The sequence below is a fragment of the Ursus maritimus genome, unplaced genomic scaffold, assembly GCF_017311325.1.
Source record: "Ursus maritimus isolate PB19 unplaced genomic scaffold, ASM1731132v1 scaffold_35, whole genome shotgun sequence".
NCBI classification, from domain to species: domain Eukaryota; kingdom Metazoa; phylum Chordata; class Mammalia; order Carnivora; family Ursidae; genus Ursus; species Ursus maritimus.
Genome location: NW_024426119.1, coordinates 18,825,031 through 18,845,727, shown reverse-complemented (window position 1 = coordinate 18,845,727; position 20,697 = coordinate 18,825,031). Strand labels below are relative to the sequence as shown.

Here is a 20,697-nt window from a genome sequence, read left to right as displayed (position 1 = left end):
CAACCAAGCTGAGAGAGCTGCAGGGGTAACACTGTGGCATCTGCATCCATATAGTTTATAATGATATCTGGGGGTCTCAAAATACTATGAATTCCTGACACTTAAGAGAACTGTCTGGATGTTAAACCTGAGATGCAATGTCCGTTCTTCCTTTTAACTCAATTTCCCAAATTGATGGTCTCAAAGCAACAGCTTGCTAACTAACAAAGCAGGAAATCTGCTAACAGTAGGTAACCTTAAACATGTCTATATTAAAGCGAACATAAACCTATGGAGTGAAAACTTCAAGTAATTTAACAAATGTCTTTGGTTTCATATATCATTTCCCCTAATTGTTTTACCAATAAAGTTGTTTACAAATTAGCTACATTTTACAAATAAGAACACAAAGGCAAAAGCCACACTGGAATTCAGGTCTTCTGACGCTTGGTCCAGTCATCAGTCACATTTCACTAATACTGAAATAAAAATTTAGCCATTTCTTTATAATTTTATAACCCTAAGATTATAATTTATTCTAAGTTCTGTCCTCAAAAAACAATATAAAACCTGAGTTACTTAATATCCTTAAAGTTGCAAATAATGTAGAAATATAAAAACATTAAATATTCAGTATATATTTTTAATTAAAAATGTATCTCCTGCTTCAGTAGTATGTGGGAGGGAGTTATTTTCTTCCCACTAATTCTTTTTTTAGTACCTAATTTTAAACAAAAAAACCTGTAGTTACTTCAGAAAAAAGGATCTTATGTGCAAATAATTTGTAATGCTAAAACCATAAATTCTATTTTCCAAAAACAATTAGGAGCTTTATAAAAGAAAACCACACAACATACCTTGAAAAAGGCACTGCAATTCCTCTGCTTCTAAATCATTGCTATGCTGGAAAAATATATCTGGTTCTATCAGGAATCTCAGAATTAAGTATTCTCCAAAGTGGAAAGTATATGGGGCCATTTCAGGAGCACAATATTCAGCTCTCATTCCCAACATTAAGAGCTGCCTAGCAAAACAGTTAAAGCATGTCAAAACAGTACAGCATAATTAGGTTTCAATATGTGAGGCCAATATGCTCTTCTAAGATGCTAAGAAACCAAAACAAATACTGAAATCAAAATAAAAGATTATTTGCAGCTAATTATCATACAGGTTTAGTTCCTTGTTGTAAGCCCCCTTTCTATAATATTAATAAAGGGAATATTTCACTGCAAAGAAAATTTATTTTACATATTGCTAGCCATGAATTTTTGTTATTAGCTCACACATAAATCTGCCTAGTGCCACTATCCAAATGGCAGGACCATTTTGTGTCCACAGTTCACTCTGTATTTACAATTAGAATTTGCATGACTTACTCTCAGTGAAGGTTTAACAATGCAGATGCAATCTAACATCCATAATACCTGATGTTTTACAGACAGCAATGTAGGAGAGATGTATTTTTAATTACCTTTCATTCGAGTGACCCTACGTAAAATATAAACTGATAATTTAGAAGTTCTTAGTCTCCTAAGGAGATTTTCATATGCTTATAAAGTTAGTGAGATTTTTAAGAAGTATCTTCCATGTCCACATCCTGTTGTAATTTCTGCACCATTTTTTCTTCCAGCTGCTTTCCTTTGCCTTAAAAAAAAAAAAAAATTCAATGTGACCTTGCCAAACTCATATCAACACTTTATAAAGGATCTTAAATGTTTTAAAATAACATTAGCCATTTCTAAGAAATTTAAGAATAGTAACTAAACTTACACAGGTCTTACGATATACCATGAAGCATTCCATACACATTTGTTCACTTCACCCTCCTAACCACCTACATTTAAAATATGAGACAGGGGAGACCCAGAGACAGATAAAATTGTACCAAATCATTAAGTAAGCCCAGTGAGTCAAAGAGCTAGGGTTGGAGCCCGGCCCTCTGGATCTAAAGTCGCTGCTTTTAACATTGTACTTACCTACCCTCAGAGGGTTACCTAAAAAGTTAAATAACGGTTCATTCCTGTTGTTTTGGAGTCAGTTCAGAGCATACATGAAATAATGCTACAGGATTTTGCCTATTTTAATACAATTTGGCACAAAAATTAACCTATTTAAGACTTTTACATAAATCTATTCAACATGTGGTTTCAGAACTTGACCTTTACTGAAGTTTAGGCATAGAATCATTCAGGAATCAACTCTTCAACTAAATCTCACCAAAATTTCTCTCCCTTCAGATAATTTGCATAAATAAATCATACAACTGATGGTATCTGGTGCCAGCTGAGTAAAATACTGGTTTCCCAGCACCTCACAGAAGAAACTATGCACATGAACAACTGTCCAAATGGGTGACTATGGGCAAGTTACATAAACACACAAAAAAGGTTTTAATACAAAACAGCAGTTCTCAAACTTGAGTATCAAAATCAGTATCAGAACCCAGAGAGCTAGTAAGGAACAGAAGCGCAGACTAAAAAGGCCTGGGCCTCTGTATTTATACTAAATTCCCCAAGTAATTCCCATTCCAACCAAAGCCGGAAAACCACTCCTACAAAACACTGTTCTTAATAAATACAAGTATGAAGCAAAATCTATGAAATTACTACTCAGATCTTTATGACTAGCTTATGGAGTATGATTTTATGAAGGGGGAAAAGAAACACCATATACAATAAAATTGAAGCTGGGAAATACACTGTATTAAAAACCGAATCCTATCATAAATGAGGTATACATTAAAAATACCCATAAAAAGTTGACTGATACCCATTTACATAGACTGCAACAATGCAGATTTTTCATTTCTCTACTGAAACAGAAATACATTCTGTGTAATGTATTACTTACCTGCAAGAGGGGCCCGGATAAGATGAATGTTTTGCTTGACTTCTTTGATGTCCTGAACTTTCTGTAATTCTTTATTTTTCTTTAATCTAGGATAAAACATATCAAAGCCAAAATTTCAGTTACTGTAACTTCTTTAAAAGACATTAATTCATAATTTATAAAAACAAACTTTACTAGCCACACAGATGAGCAATGAGAACTCGAAATTATGTTCTAGTTCTTAATAAGCTTAACAAATCAGAATTTCTACACTACCAACTTGTTCACTGATTTATATCCCTAGTACTTAGTTGGGAATAAAGTGGAGATTAATATATATTTGCTGAGTGAATGACGAAATGTGACTGAAGGGAAGAATTAAATCTCAAACATCAACATCTATTATACAAATATAGTGTAAAATCTCTAATTGTTAAAGTGCCTAGATCTTTTCTCCTCAAACTGAGAATACATTGTTTTACCTAATTTTTTTAAGTCAGTAATTATAAGAACACAAAACATATAAGACATTCACTTTAGACAAACATGCTAACAGTCCTTCTCAAACATTTAGGCTCCCTTTTTGTAACACTTCACTTTTTTAAAGCCAGAAAGCTGTTCGCACATGCTTTTCTATGACAGACTTAAACAGTGATGAGATCAAAAATAAGTAACTACGTTAAAGAAATAACCAATTCTAGGCTGGGGCCAGGGAAGTACAAGATGAGGCCACAACTTATTAAAGCAAGAAAACACCCAAAAAAAGATGAGGAACTGTCAAAATGACATGGAATCTGCCTGAAGAACTCCCACTGGCCAATCTGGAGCACTTAGAACATGAAAATAAATAACTGCAAATAATTATAGCCCACTGAATACCATAAGAATCAATGAACACACACAGATATATGAAAAAATAATAAAGGAATACATTTTGAAATTAGAAAAGGGAAAAGCTCTTTCATATGGGAAAGCCAACTAATAAGTGTAGAAGAAATTACTGAATTAGAAAACTCACCATTTGGCAACAATCAATACAGTAACAGATTCAGACAAGAGTCTACTGGATGCTAACACCAGTAGGCACCAGTTTGAGAAATAAGGGACTCTTTGTAGAGTGTCGAAGTATTTCCCCTAAGATATGTACTGATTAAAAAGGAGGGAAAAATCTTTCCAATGGAGAAAATTGGCAGATACTCCTTAACCAAATGATCAGTCCCTTGGGACAACATGTGTCTCCGAATATGATGTCTTTCATATGTATCATTTCTACAATATTCTGGCCAAAAGTACCTAACCTGAATCTAATCCTGAGGAAAACATTAGACAAACAGAGCAAAATTCTATAAAATAACTAACCTGTTACTCTTCAAAAATGTCAATGTCATTTAAGACAAAGATGAGAAAGTGTCCAGATTAAAGGAGCTTGACGAGATAGGACCACTAAATGCAATGCAAGACCCAGGATTTTCTGCTGCTATAAGGAACATGACTGGAACTGGTGAAATCTAAATAAGGTCTGCAGGTTATATAATAGTATTGTTCAATGTTGATTTCCTAATTTTGGTAACTATAGTATAGTTATATAAGAGCATGTTCTTATTTTTAGAATATATACACTGAAATATACTTAGGAAAAAGGCATCATGTCTTCAACTTACTATAGAGATAGGGACAGAGTAAAGAATATACAAGAGTTCTTTATACTATTCTTAATTTCTTTTATTTTCTGAGCTTATGTGAAAAGAACTGGAAAAAAAATCTCTGGATTTCTACTAGTAATTATTTTTTCAAGAGTTACTTGATACATATATTCATACCTGTTCATTATAAATTTAGCTTGGCGCTTCTGTTTGATCTCTTCAACTCTCTTCATTGCATCAACTACAAAAAAAATTCATAAGAGTTAGCAAATTTTTGCACATCCAAGCAATAGCTTTAAGGATCACTTCCCTTTATTCTCATTTAGAAATGAATTTAATGAAAAACTCACTGCAAAAACAATCACTACTAAAATAGCAAAGAAGGTAAATGACAACACTGTTAACTCTAACTTTCACAAAGATACCTCTATTTTTATTTTACAAAAGCCTTTATTGCTACTAAATTGTCCTTCTACTTTAAACCGGCCCAATGCTTCTCAAACTTTACAGCGAATCTGGATTAATGGCAACTAATCCCTTCTTAGCTTGTCCTCTCCATTAATAAAAGCACCATTCCAGGCATAAATACTATTTCTCCAAGTGCCTGGGATATGATCTGCACCTGATGAATATTAGTAGGATGAACCAATCATTTTACCATGTTCCCAACCACTAAAATCCAACTGTTTTGGGAAATGTGTAGAGGAGCTGAATCCAAATACACTCTGGCATCTATACCGCACTAAGACTAAACCCACACATACAATTTTAAATTTTCTGGCAGCCACATTAAAAAATAAAAAAGGAACAGGTCAAAATCTAGTAATAGATTTTGTTTAACCCAGCATATCCAAAATACTGTCTTTTCAACATAATATAAAAATTACTGAGGTTATTTTATGCTTGTTCTCATATGAACTCTTCAAAAACCACGTATTTTACATTTACAGCAAATCTGGATTCAGACTAACCACAATTTAAGTGCTCAGCAGCCCCTGTGGCTGCCATATGGGCAAAACACTCCAAATCTAACTTCTTATATTCGATAGATCTGAAGAAGAGCAGGATATTCACATAATTTAAAAATATCTCCCCACAATATACTTATTAATTACAAAGGATAAAATACTAACTTTACAGTGAAGAAACCTACCAGAGGCCACCTTAAACAATGATCAAAGTTAACATGGGCAATAATAGGAACCCAGTGAATAGCACATGCCTCCTGGCAGGACACAATAAGAACTCAGCAACACATCAATCGTATTCCTATCAAATGTACAGAACCCAAATCTAACCTTGAGGCAGCATCACACAAAGGCCAATTAAGGGATTTTATACCAAATGCTTGACCCATACTCTTCAAAACTATCAATGTCATGAAATCTAAAAACTCGGAAACTATTAAAATTTCGAAGAGGCAAATAGGGCATGTACTATTCTTACACAGGTCTGAGATTAGATAATACTATATCTACGCTACTTTCTTGATTTTAGTAACGGCACTATGGTTATGTACAAGAATGTTCTATTTTTTAGGAAATATTCTTTTAGTTCTATTAAACTACTTAGGGATAAAAGCATTATCTATGTGCCAGGTGCCCCTTATGTGTATATAACTTACAGTTCAAAAAATTATAGAAGGAAAGAAAGGGAGAGAGAGAATAGGTAAATTTAGTAAAATGTTATTTGAGGAATCTGTATGAAGGAATTCTGCAACTTCTCTGTTCAGTCTAAAATTAAGTCAAAATAAAAACATTTAAGTGATGATGCCTGGGTAACTCAGTCAGTTAAGCATCTGCCTTTGGCTCAGGTCGTTATCTCAAGGTTCTGCGATCAAGCCCCATCCACATCAGGCTTCCTGCTCAGTGGGGAATCTGAATCTCCCTCTCCCTCTGCCCCTCCTCGCCATCCCCCCACCCCCCACCCCGCTCATGCTTGCTCACTCTCACACACACACACACACACACACACATACACACATTTCAGTGTAATCTAGGGCCCAGCAACATTGGCATCATCTGAGAGCTTGTTAGAAATGCAGAATCTTGGGGCGCCTGGGTGGCACAGCGGTTAAGCGTCTGCCTTTGGCTCAGGGCGTGATCCTGGCGATCTGGGATCGAGCCCCACATCAGGCTCTTCTGCTATGAGCCTGCTTCTTCCTCTCCCACTCCCCCTGCTTGTGTTCCCTCTCTCGCTGGCTGTCTCTGTCTCTGTCAAATAAACAAATAAAATCTTTAAAAAAAAAAAGAAATGCAGAATCTTAGGCTCCACCCAGACATGCTATATCACAATCTGCATTTTAAGAAGACTTCCCAGAAGGCTCCATGGGGCCACTGGTGTTAAGATGATGCTTGTATGAGTAGTCTAAGGCAAAGTCAACTCTAAATCTGCACATGCTAAATATGCTGGATATATAACTTTTTCTTTCTTTGCCTTTCAACAAAAATTGCTAAGGCCAAGTTCTAGTACTCAAAAGTATTTCTATACCTTGAAGTTACTCAGAAGGGAAATAAACACAGAAGTGGCAGGTAAATCCTTTCCAAACAGTAGGACACTACATTTTCAAATATTCCAGAAGATTGAAAATTCTTCTACATAAGAAGCACCTGGTATTAAACAATTGATCTGAAATACAGAGATATGAGGGATAAAATACAAACTATTCTTCCTAGTATTCTTGTTTTTGAAGTTCTCCTCATGACATCAGCATCTTAACAAAGGTTCCTCAGTCCACATCGCCACACGATTCAAAAATGTAAGCAATGAATATAAAACTATTGTCAACAGATTAGCTTACAGACCTATGATATTGAAATAGGGGTTGTGGGAAATCAAATCTGAAGTGGCTATCTTCAAATAGTCACAAAAAAGAAAACAAAGGCCAAAATTAAATAAAATTCAATGGGATACAGAAATACTTTAGGACCTTCTAATAATGTCCTTGGCAAGTTTGCCTTTTAGAATCATTGTAAGAATTCCTTCCAAAAATGTGTGGTGATAGATGTTAACTAGACTTGCTGCGATCATTTCACAATATATGCAAATATCAAATCATTACACTGTATACCTGAAATGAATGTTATGTCAATTATACCCCAATTAAAAAAAGAATCCTAATCTCTTCAGAAAGCCTTGAGTTTGCAATACCCAAGAAACAAATAATCAAATAAAAAAATGGGCAGAAGATATGAACAGACACTTTTCCAATGAAGACATACGAATGGCTAACAGACACATGAAAAAATGTTCAACATTATTAGCCATCAGGGAAATTCAAATCAAAACCACACGGAGATACCACCTTACACCAGTTAGAATGGCAAAAATTGACAAGGCAAGAAACAACAAATGTTGGAGAGGATGTGGAGAAAGGGGAACCCTCTTACACTGTTGGTGGGAATGCAAGTTGGAAAACAGTGTGGAGGTTCCTCAAAAAGTTAAAAATAGAGCTACCCTATGATCCAGCAATTGCACTGCTGGGTATTTACCCCAAAGATACAGACGTAGTGAAAGAAGGGCCACATGCACCCCAATGTTCATAGCAGCATTGTCCACAACAACCAAACTGTGGAAAGAGCCGAGATGCCCTTCAACAGACGAATGGATAAAGAAGATGTGGTCCATATATACAATGGACAACTACTCAGCCATCAGAAAGAATGATTACCCAACATTTGCATCAACATGGATGGGACTGGAGGAGATTACGTTAAGTAAAATAAGTCAAGCAGAGAACGACTATTATCATATGGTTTCACTCATTTGTGGAACATAAGGAATAGCAGGGAGATCGTTAGGAGAAGGAAGGGAGGGTAAACAGGGGGAAATGAACCACTAGAGACTATGGACTCCAGGAAACAAACTGAGGGTTTTAGAGGGGAGTGGGGTGGGGGGGATGCGCTAGCCTGGTGAAGGGTATTAAGGAGATCACATATTGCATGGAGCACTGGGTGTTATACACAAACAATGGAACATGGAACACTACATCAAAAGCTAATGATGTACTGTATGGTGACTAACATATCATAATAAAAAAATACATTTTTCCCCTGAAAAAAATAAATTAAAAATAAATTTTAAAAAAAGCCTTGAGTTTGAATTAGTGTTATTTCCCTAACAAATAAAACTAGTAAAATCCACGGCTTTTCAGAAATTAACTCTTCCTCTAAATACAAAACAGAAGGAAAGACTTTAAAAAAACAAAACACCAAGACGCAAAATACTTAAGGCCATGTGGAAAACGCAATTCCAAAACTGGACTCTGAGTTCTCCACAAGATCCAGGAAGATAAAAAGCTTTAGAGGCAAATACTACCACAAAGACCCTAATTTTTCAATTCCTCCCCTGAAGTGCTGTGACTGGGCAAAAGGTATTGAAAAGGATGCCCTGCCTATGATCCATTCAAATCTGATAAAGTCAGGCCACCTGGGGGGCTCAGTCAGTTAAGCGTCTGCCTTTGGCTCAGGTCATGATCCCAGGGTTCTAGGATGGAGTCCCGCATCAGGCTCCCTGCTGGGGGGGGGGGGGGGGCCTGCTTCTCTCTCTGCCTGCCGCTCCCCCTGCTCATGGTGTATCTCTCTCTCTGACAAATAAACAAACAAAACTGATAAAGTCTATAGGACTCTGAGCCCTGGGGACTTCCAATTAACAACAGATGTATCACATCTACACCTAAGACTAGAAACGGCTAAAGACCGCATAAGACAGCTGTAGGGAGAAGGAAAGTCAAGGCCAACAGCCTCAAACACACACATAGGGGCATCTACAAGCTACCTTAAGAAATTTAATTTTACTACATATGGGATTTTTTTTTCATTAGTCTCTGCTTACATCAGAAAAATGAAAAAAGACAAGGACTAGTTATCCTTGCTTTTAACATCAATAGTCTATAACTTGATTTATATGTAAGTCATGCACTTAGAATTTCTCTTAGGAAATGTAACTATCACCTTAAGTACTGTACTTTTTAATTTTACAGAAGCATTACATTTTATAAGGTATACAGAATATAATGTTTATATCCCTAAATCAAATTACCTAAACTTATTTATGTGTGTTAGGTTTTGTGTATATTTTCACTATGCCACACTCACCCCAAAAAAGTATTCTCCCCTTCTATTCTCACAATTTTAGATTTTTAAATCTCTGTATAGACACTCCAAATAATATCAAATCTAATAATTACATTTTTTTAAAGATTCTATTTATTTATTTTAGAGAGGAGTGAGCAGGGGGAGGAGCAGAGGGAGAGGGAGAGAATCTCTGGCAGACTCCACACTGAGTGCAGAGCCCAACACAGGGCTCGATCCCACAACCCTGATATCATGACCTGAGCCGAAACCAAAAGTTGGATGCTTAACTAACTGAGCCACCCAGGAGCCCCTATATTATTTTTATAAAGGATATATCAGCCAATTCTGAAAAGGATTTGAGGCAGCTTATCATAAAATACACTAGTACAACAAAACCATTAAGATGAAGATAAGAATAAAAGCTAACCAATGAAAAGAAAATTAATATTTAAACATTAAACATTAAATTCAAAGTAATATCCCAAAACAATCTCTCCTGAAAATTCCTGGTAATTCTTTGTGACTTACTAGTTTTATTCCATAACTCTCGCTGGTATTTGACAGGTTCATTTCTACGTTTTTCAAATTCAAATGAATTATCCTGTAAGAAAGAGAAAAATATGGTTTTAAGAGAGATACAAAGGAAGCATTTCTTAGAAACTTATCCTCCTTGTCACAAGAGTTGTGTTTCAAACCATAGACACATATTAAGATTTCCCCAGGGTGACCCTAGCAAACTACAAGTTTTCATACTACTTCTCCTTTACATACCAGATGTACAAGATAGCCCTACTGAAAACACCAATCCATAGACAAGTGATTTTTATGACAAGAGGAGGAGGGTATCAGCCCCATCCTTCAGAGGGTCATATAATAATCATGGAGATTTCAAACAAACTGAAGAGGCTTCCCTAATTTCCCATTCCTAGATGAGACTCACAGGCAGAAAACTCTCTATTAGGCTGAACCATATGAATTACCACTTTTCATAGATCAAAAAGGGTCAAACATTGAGAACTTCATATTGTTCAACCTATGTACCTATCATGTTTATATATTCCCATATTTATATACCTTTCTTATAGCACAAAAGTGTAAAACCATACATCTTCAAATAAATGTGGTGCTGCTCTGCATGACAAAATTTTCTCCCAGAAATGTTTCAGGTCCCCTCTAAATGTAGTTGGTATTTTGACAGTTAATAAATCCTATTTACCTTAAAACATGTGAAACAATTTTAGAAACGGTACAGGTTTCTTAGAAAAACTACAGATCTATTTCTTAGTTTTCAAATCTCTCTGAGACAGGCAAATGGAACTAACTTTGTATTTACCTATTTCTTTTCTACACACATGACCTGTTCAATCACAATAACCTCAGCAATGACAAGGTAACTGGTCACCAGCAAATGACTGTGACTGGCATCCTTTCTTCATTCCTGCAGTTGTCACCTGCATCTGAAGTGCTGTTTATTCTAATCCATACTGGAGATTATTTTTGTGACAATAATTGTGATTTGGCTTCGCATCTTGTCAAAAAATATTCACCCCATTCATTGAAAATAAAGCCAGGAAGGGGCTTCATAGCAACTGCTTAGAAACTTCCCTTAAAGAAGTAGAGAGGTGGGAAAGAGGAAGTCATGGAGAGAAGGAACACTTTAAAGATCTTCCTCCTTCAAAGGTAGCTTGTGCAGCAGCTTTCACCTCCTCCTTTTACAGGGGTCAAATGTGGACAAGTTTCACCAGGCCATTCTATCAACTCAGTAACAACAACCTGACAATGGACGCTCATGCATGAAATTCCCTCACCCCTGACTATTCTTCCTTCAACCAACACACTCCTCTGCTCTCGAAGTCCTGTAAGGAAATCCAGAAACTAACAAATGAGTCTACAACAAATCTGATCAGAGCCCTCAATGGTATTCAGGAATCGTTTAATTTCTTAGCTTCCTCTCAAATACCTAAGTAGTAATTTCCAACTTCACCCCAATCCATTTAAATGATTTTCCCTTTTGTTTGCAGGAGCTAAAAAAAATGGTTTTTTGAGAATAAGGAAAATCACTTCCATAAATTTAATTAGGAATTTTTTCCTTTACAGAATTCTACAGATTTATGGTTTTTTAGGATGTGAGAATATTATTACAATAGCCAAATACAAATAAATAACTCACCAACCTTGTCATAGAAAGTCTTGTTATAGTTAAATTACATTTAATACCTAATAATTACCCTCCCACACAAAAGTTAAAAATTATACTGATAGCTAATATACTCACCACTGTAAGCTCTTTACCAGCTGCTTTACGGAATGCTTTAGTCCACCTGACCTTGCGAGGATTCCGCTTCTTTTTAAAGTTTTTATGACACTTGGATTTACAGAATCTGAACACCTACAAGAAAAGTTAAAATAGTGGAGTCAACATTAAGAATGTTTCTATCCAGGATGTGATGCATGCCAGACAAAACATACTGCAAAGTCTGAGAGATGACAATGGTTCTCACTAACAATTCTTTCTACTTACAACACCATTTAGAAATATGTGAGACAAGGCAAGAAACAATTATTGTTGGAGAGGATGTGGAGAAAGGGGATCCCTCCTACATTGTTGGTGGGAATGCAAGTTGGTACAGCCACTCTGGAAAACAGTGTGGAGGTCCCTTAAAAAGTTAAAAATTGAGGGGCGCCTGGGTGGCATAGCGGTTAAGCGTCTGCCTTCGGCTCAGGGCGTGATCCCGGCGTTGTGGGATCGAGCCCCACATCAGGCTCCTCTGCTATGAGCCTGCTTCTTCCTCTCCCACTCCCCCTGCTTGTGTCCCCTCTCTCGCTGGCTGTCTCTATCTCTGTCAAATAAATAAATAAAATCTTTAAAAAAAAAAAAAAAAAAAAGTTAAAAATTGAGCTACCCTATGATCCAGCCATTGCACTACTGGGTATTTACCCCAAAGATACAGACGTAGGGAAGAGAAGGGCCATATGCGCCCCAATGTTCATAGCAGCAATGTCCACAATAGCTAAATCGTGGAAGGAGCCGAGATGCCCTTCAACAGATGACTGGAATAAGAAGTTGTGGTCCATATATACGATGGAATATTACTCAGCTATCAGAAAGAACGAGTTCTCAACATTTGCTACAACATGGACAGCACTGGAGGAGATAATGCTAAGTGAAATAAGTCAAGCAGAGAAAGACAACTATCATATGATTTCTCTCATCTATGGAACATAAGAACTAGGATGATCAGTAGGGGAAGAAAGGGATAAAGAAAGGGGGGGTAATCAGAAGGGGGAATGAAACATGAGAGACTATGGACTATGAGAAACAAACTGAGGACTTCAGAGGGGAGGGGGGTGGGGGAATGGGATAGACCGGTGATGGGTAGTAAAGAGGGCACGTATTGCATGGTGCACTGGGTGTTATACAGAACTAATGAATCATTGAGCCTTACATCGGAAACCGGGGATGTACTGTATGGTGACTAACATAATATAATAAAAAATCATTAAAAAAAAAAAAAAAAAAGAAATATGTGAGACATATAAGATTAAATGTAAACTGGACTATCTTTGACTATTATTTGACTATCAAATTTCATCACAACTAATGGCTTAAGGGCCCCAAATATATGGTTAAAAACTACCAGTCATTTTTAAAGATTAACAATAAAACTGTACAATCACCTTGAATAATAACAATAGTTTCAAGGAAAGTCATTTATTTAAATCCTTCCTACTTAATAACACTCAAATTTCACTTGCTATATACCTCAATGGGGGTGAAAGTTTCAAACATCTATTCTGAAATCTCCTTTGGTTCTTTCCATCCTTTTTGTTAAAAGCACAAAATAATTTCAAAAGAGCAACTAACACTGGGTATAGATTTGTGTTCTAAAGTATTTATTCATAGGTCTACTAGGAAAATTCTTCAATACTTTAATTCTCTACCTTTATCCCAGAAGATATGACCCTTTATCAGTGCTAACTTATGATTTAATGATGCTTCAATGTGCCCCTGAAATGGCTTACTGGGACTCATCAGAAGTCTAAAACACATATTTTTTTACTTTGTAATGTCAAGAACACATTGCAATTTGTACACGTAGAGGACATCTGAAGAGAAAAAGTATTACTTTGGAGTACATGGATCTTAACAAAGAGTCTTAAGTTGAATTATCATACCTAGAAGATGTGACCCATAAAAAAAGGTCAAAATGAGGTATACATATTTCAAATTATGTGTATAGATCACAAAGCCGTATGTATATTATCACAAGCCAAAATACTTTTCACTTTATGTACACTTTGTTCTATGGGGGAATTCAAGCAGATCCCTATACATACTAGGACAGTTTTCTTAGAAATAGTATAATACCAGTTTAATCTGATCCAGGTCAGTACCTCCTAGAGGGGACATTAGTCAAAACATGTCTATATTCTGGATTTAGTTTCAAAGCAAATAGAAATATATGAATACAAGTTGGTCTCCTAGAGTATCGCACTATGAATTCATTATCAGTAAATTTTTTTCATATTTTCAGCCCAAAGGAGTATTACCTTTTTAAGTAAAAGCCTCCTACATTTAATACCTACTAGATTACTCCTAGACAAGTCCCCATTTCTGAGATATACTGAATGGGATGTCTGAACTTGTCCTGGGTCTCAATTCCAAACAGAGCCAATGGAAAGTTAAAGAAAAGTCTACTTGACGCTGTATCTGATAGATGTTAACTAAAAAGGACAATGAAGTACATGAAGAGAATGGAATCACTGGAGATGTGAAGGGAATTCAATCAACAAATAAGAAGACTCTACTATGTATCTGATATTATCAGGTGCTAGAAATACAAGAATAATTAAAATACGATACTCTACCTCGAGAAGCATAGGCTAGCATTGTAATAGTCTCAATTTACAAAGGAGACATTTAGATCAGGATAGGGCATACACAATACATACAATGATCATGTTTAAGTAATATGGAAATACAAAATAAGGGAGTGGTTAAATCTATGGTGGGGAGGTGATGGATGGCTTGTGAGGCAAAACTTCATAGGTGCCAACTTTCCCTTTTAAGCTAGTCCTCTATCACCACCCTCAGTTTTCAACAAATGATCTAATACTTCAGCTTCAAAGTTCTTTAACTCTTTCTTAAATTCCACTGATTGAACACTTACTAAGGTCTCATTAAGGGTGCATGTATTTTTTATGTTTGCAAAGTATATGAAAATATGGAACACTAACATTAATTTTACCATTAAGAAGCTACCCAAGAAGTCTAAGAGGGGCGGTTTCTATGAAAAACCATCTCAAAAGCTAAGAGGGAAAAAAGGCAGAAAAAAGACTGGCTAGGAGGCTATAAAAGTGACCAGTGCCTAATATGGAACCAGAGTGGGAGGGCAGAAAGAAAGCAAAGACCCCTATACTCTGCACAGACAGATGGATAAGACTTGATAACTAAATAAAAGGCGAAAGGTTCAAAGACAGCTCACAGTTCTAGCAAAGCTGTCTAGGCATATGACAGTGGTATTAATTCAGAAAGCAAAAAAGACCTGAGGTAACTAGGAACTCTTTCAGTAGGCTCACTGTTAGGTACAAACCAGATTTCCCCATCCAGCGGAAAATTCAGACTAGAGCTAAAAAGATACAGATTTGGGGATCATTAACACTGAATAAAAAACGAAATACCTATCTTCCTTAGTGCTTCCGGGCCTCTGCTTATACCCCCAGCCAACTCTTGTTTCGCACTCACTGGCTCCCAGCCAATTCAAACCTGTCCTTTCTAGCAATATAGACTTCCTCATCAACATGAACTTCCACTGTGCCTGCCAGATCAACACCCAACTCTAGATAGCTCCCATGATCTGTTGTTCTAACTCCTATACCCACCTGAGAAGCACTGCTCGACAAAAATCATAAAATTATGATGACCAGATCATCTACAAAGCCATGGTGCCTACCCTGAATTAACTGCCAACCTAACAATTACTTAGTTCGTTTCTATAAACTTTTTATCATGTTCCTGACAGCAGGTATTCAAAAATCTTCTGCATGTTCTTTCAAGTTCCCAATCCTAGCTCTGGTCCCACACTTCCCGCAAGAACCCCGTGCTCCTAATTAATGACGTCAATCTCTTCCATCTGCAAGAGATATAAGGTGATGACGTAGGCTCTTAGCATATCAGTCACCTGTTAAATATAGTCCTAGATCCTCTTCTCCTCCCCACAAAGATACCTATAAATTTAATAGATCTAGTGGACGTGAGGAATCTTTTTTTTTTTTTACAAGTGCCCAGTGATTCAGAAGCAAATATAAGAGGTCGAATTCTGAGAAACAACGTGTTAAGTAAACAAAGAATGAGATTCATTCTGCTTTAAGACAAATTCATGTATCATTCACAAAGTCTCTCACAACCAGGCCTTATAATGTTTATATTTTATGTTTATGTACATATGTTTTTATATACAGACTTTCATGTGTATTTACAGCCTTACATCAAGCCTCTATCACCACAAACAATCCACTCACTTCCTTAGAGATTGCTTCGCTGCGCCTCTACTCAACCGTTCACTTTACTTCCACCTAGAATGTCCCCTCCTCACTTTACGTAACATTCAAGATGCAGGATAAACGACATCTCCTTTCTGAGTCTTTTCATATATGACCCTCCCCAACTCACCTGCGCCTTCGTTAATACATAACCACTACTAAGCCAGAGGCAACACTTCAATCAACCGCTACACGTCACGGGCATTCCCAAATCTTATTCATCTCTATGGACACAGGCCTTAGCCACGATGCTTGACTGGGCATACATTCAACAAAGTTTACTGAACTCAAGAACTTCACTCACGTACAAGAGTGACCAAACAGCCCAAACACACCCCGAGACTCAATTCGGCGAAGGCTCAAGAAACTGGGGAACCTCACCGCCGCCAGCCTTCTCCAAGGCTGGGCTGGCGAACAGCTCGGTTCCGGACACCCACAAGGAGAAATTCCCCAGGTCAAGGACGAGGCCAGAGCTCCTCGTAAAATCACCGTCTCGAGAGGGCAGTGCTGAAAACCGAGCCAAACGCCCCGGGTGCAGGAGGAGCCGGCGCCTAGCTGGCGCGGCCTCACGCTCGCGTAAGCGTCGCAGAGCGCGCGCTGGTCTTGGGCACCTCACCTTGCAATCGTTGCGGACAAACATCATGCCGTGGCCGGGGTAAATAGGGCCCGAACAGAAATAACACTTCTCAATACGCATGTTGAAACCGCGTGGGGTCCCTCTGACCAGACGCCGATCGTAAGTGGAAATGACGTAGCTTCGTCACAGGAAGTGATTCTCTTCAACACCCGACCGGAAAAAGCGAGCGTCCTTCGCCCCTGAGGGCCCTGGGAAGCCGTCCGGACGTGACGGCGCCTCCCAGCGGCCGCACGAGCAAAAATGCTGCTCGTTTGGCGCAGGCGCAGAGCTGCAAAATCGCCTCACTACCCTCGCTCTCACAAAGCGGAATGTGGCGCTGCTCTCCCTCTAAGCTCGCTCTCACAGCGCCTAGTTTTCCTCTCTACCATATCCTATAACGTCAGCATTTACTCATATCTAATACGGTTTGTGCTTTGTCCCCGGCCGACTGTCCACACACGGGGATGCCTCCAGGAGCTCTCCTTTCTCCGCTGCCTGCTCTCAGACCCGCCCCTGATTGGCGTCCCCAGCGGAGCGGGGTGGCAGGATTGAGAACCTACCTCGGCCGCTGAGACCTAAGCATATGATTCTCTGAGGCTCAGAGAACATTACCAACAATTTTTGAAAGACTTGTAGTGATTTTTACCTTTTCTCCTCCCCCTATGAATTAATATGCATGTGGTAAAAAACAGACATTTTCATAAGAAACAAAGGTTCCCTCCTCTGACCTCGAGACGTCCTTCCCGGTGGCAATCGGTTCCTTTTATTACCTGTCAAAGATTTTCTGTGCATAGACAAACGTGTTTATTTCTGTGTGCTTGTGTCTCCCTCTTCTTTTTAACACTAATCAGCAACCTATTCACCCTTTTCTGCATCTGTTATCTGTTCCCTATTATTGGAATAAGAGCTCCATGAGGATAGGGATTTTTGTCTTTTTGTTTATAGCTACAGCTCCAATACCTAGAACAGTTCCTGGCACATAAATATATATTTTATTATCAATGAATATTTAACATTCTCTCTCTCTCTCTTTTTCAAGATATATTTATTTGAGAGAGAGCGCGCACATGTGAGCAGGGTGAGGGGCAGAGGGAGGGAGAGAATCCTCCAGCAGACACCGTGCTAAGTGTGGAGCCCCTCACCAGGCTCAATCCCAGGACCCCAAGATCAGGACCTGAGCCAAAATTAAGAGTGGGTGGCTTAACCGACTGAGCCACACAGGGGCTCCCTGACATTCTTTTTCAAGTTTTGTATGTGTTATGTGTATGTTAAGGTATCATTTTAATTGGTTGCCTATGGATGGACATGTTTCCTATTTTTTGGTATAACAAGCATCCTTATATTCCTGGTGGGACAGTCTACCTTGTGTGAATGGAGGTGTCGGTTCCTGGATTCCCCACGGAAGATTTACCTGATTATCTGCACTCCAGTAAAGATAGAAGAAAAATAGAAAGCAGAAAGCAATTTATTAAGGACAGTATACTCTCAAGGTGAGAGAGTAGGCTGGCCCAGAGTTGGCAACCGCTCTAAGATTAGAGGGGTTCTTTCTTTTTATGGGGGGGAGGGGGGTCTTCTTCATAGAGGCGTGGTCTTTTTAATAGAGGGCGCTGCCAATCATTTGGGGGACTCCTCCCACAGGTTGGGAGAGGGAGTTTTTGACCGGGCAAGGTTTGGACCAAAACTGTCAGGGCAGCCTTTGCCCATGGGGCGGGGCTAAAGGCGCAATGCAAATATATTACAATGAGTCTAGGGGTTACCCTGGGGTAGAGGTGGAAGAGAAAAGCTAGTTCTACAACTGTGGCTCTTGGTCTGTTAGCCCCAGGGTCTTGGAAGCCACAAAGTCAGGATGTTGTGTCCCCAGGCTTCTAATGTGTAACCTATTTATCACCTTCCTTGCCTCCAGCTCACATCTAACTAAATGCCTACTCTATCACTTACTGGTACGCTCCCCTCCCCCCGCAAAGAGCGTTTATCTACATAGAAACCCTAGGTCAGAGGGCTCTTAAAATTTGGAAGGTAATATTGAATGCTCTCTAAAATGTTTTACCAATTAACACTCAACAACAACCAATAAGATACTGATTTCACTACACCCTTGTCAAAAATAATCTTTACCAGTCTGAGGTTAAAATTTATTTCATTATTATTTTAACTTGCATTTATTTAATTATGACTTTTTCTTTGGTTTTAGATTTGCTGTTTTGCTCGGAACTGCATTTCCCTCTTCAAAATTGTTTTTCAACAATTTTTCTCCATTATTTTTACAGTATTTTTCACATTAGAATTTTCAACCAATCTGGAATTTACTTAAGTATAAATGACATAGGATTCCAATTTTGTTTTGCTTTTTTCTAATAAAATATGTTGAATAAGGCATCATTTCCCCCACTAATTCAAAATGTCACTTCTTTTCGGCCTTGTCTCTGTACTTTCTACTTTGTTTATTTATGTGCCAGTTTCAAAAATGTTTAAATTGTTGTAATTTTTTAAATAACTGGCTTTACCTGCAGCCCTCCTCTTTCTCGGCCTTCTTATTCATTGTTTCTCTGGCTATTCTTTTTTTTTTTTTTTAAGATTTTATTTATTAATTCGACAGAAATAGGAGACAGCCAGCGAGAGAGGGAACACAAGCAAGAGGAGTGGGAGAGGAAGAAGCAGGCTCATAGCAGAGGAGCCTGATGTGGGGCTCGATCCCATAACGGCGGGATCACACCCTGAGCCGAAGGCAGACGCTTAACCGCTGTGCCACCCAGGCGCCTGTCTCTGGCTATTCTTTAAAGTTTATTTTTTCAGTGTAACTTTAGAATCAGTTTGTCTAATTAGAATCTACAAATACGTGTAATTTTTCCTTTTATCTGATAATTATATTTACTTTTCTTCTCTAATCATTTGACTAGTAACTCCAGAACAATGTTAACAACAAAGGCACATACCAGATATATTAGTAATAAACGTTTGCCCAATACTTCATTGTCAAACATGAGACTGACAATTATTTCACCCTTGTTTAATCCTCTCTCTTATACCCACCAACAATTATAGAAGTCTCACCAGTCCTCCCAAGCTATTTACACAATGCCTTCTCAACTGTTTTATCCTGCTACTTAAACAAATTTCCTGCCCTTCTCACTTACATAATCAGCCAGCATCCCCCTCTTACCTTCAATGTCAGAGGCCACATCCCTTATCTGTGCTCTTAATCCTGTACCCTAAGGTTTCACTGGGGACTTCGTTCCTTTCAGCCTGTAAGCATATTCAGTGCTTAACTTTAGGCTGAATGGATGAGTAGCCTGTCTTCAAAGCTTTTTTTCTAATTATTACAACAGAATACATGAGAAAAGAGAGAAAGACATGTATTCCACATCCAATAAATTGAGCTAAAATCTTGGAAATATTTCATTTATCCTGCTTGAGACTTATGATGCCTGGATCTGAAAGTATGTGTTTTATCATACTAAAAAATCCTCAGCTCTTCTCATTTATTGCTTCTTCTTTTCTCTAATTTCTTCTTCTAGAATTCCTCTTGGACGTAAATTGAAGCTCTTATCTTTCCTCTGTATCTCTTCTCTTACTTGCTCTTTATCTCTGCCCAACTCTGTGTAATGTCCTCCGACCTAGCTTCTGGTTCACTAATTCTCTCCGTCAAACTTCCCATTTAGCTTTTGTCCATTAAGTTTTGAATATCAATGGCTATCATTTTTCATAATTTTTCATTCAAACCAATCTTGTATCTTTAATAATGCCTTCTTTTTCCAGATGTTTCGATTCCTTTTATGTTTGTAATTTTCTTAAACATTTTTACTTTATGGACCCCATCTGGTAAATATATTATTTGAAGTCCTTAAGTGTAAAATACTGCTGCTTTGGGTTTACTAACCCTTGTTCATTACTGAGGCTGAGGAAGTAGGGAAGGAATGGGTTGTCATTTTTAATTGTGGGTTCATCCTTAGTAGAGTGTTTTCTGGAAGAGTCTTGTAAAGGGTAGATGAAGATGTTCTGAATTTTGCTTTGC

At 37.9% G+C, this 20,697-nt stretch overlaps 1 protein-coding gene across 1 annotated transcript; it reads right to left on the bottom strand.

The window, feature by feature from the left end:
• Positions 1-1,205: 1,205 nt before the first annotated feature.
• Positions 1,206-16,837, bottom strand: RSL24D1 (ribosomal L24 domain containing 1). The gene is made up of 6 exons (XM_008705991.2): positions 16,686-16,837; positions 11,802-11,915; positions 10,055-10,127; positions 4,629-4,692; positions 2,830-2,915; positions 1,206-1,623 (listed from the first exon to the last, which is right to left on the bottom strand). The coding sequence occupies exons 1-6, from the start codon at positions 16,764-16,766 to the stop codon at positions 1,550-1,552; spliced, it is 492 nt and encodes a 163-aa protein (XP_008704213.1). The 5' UTR covers positions 16,767-16,837; the 3' UTR covers positions 1,206-1,549.
• Between the last annotated feature and the right edge of the window lie 3,860 nt (positions 16,838-20,697).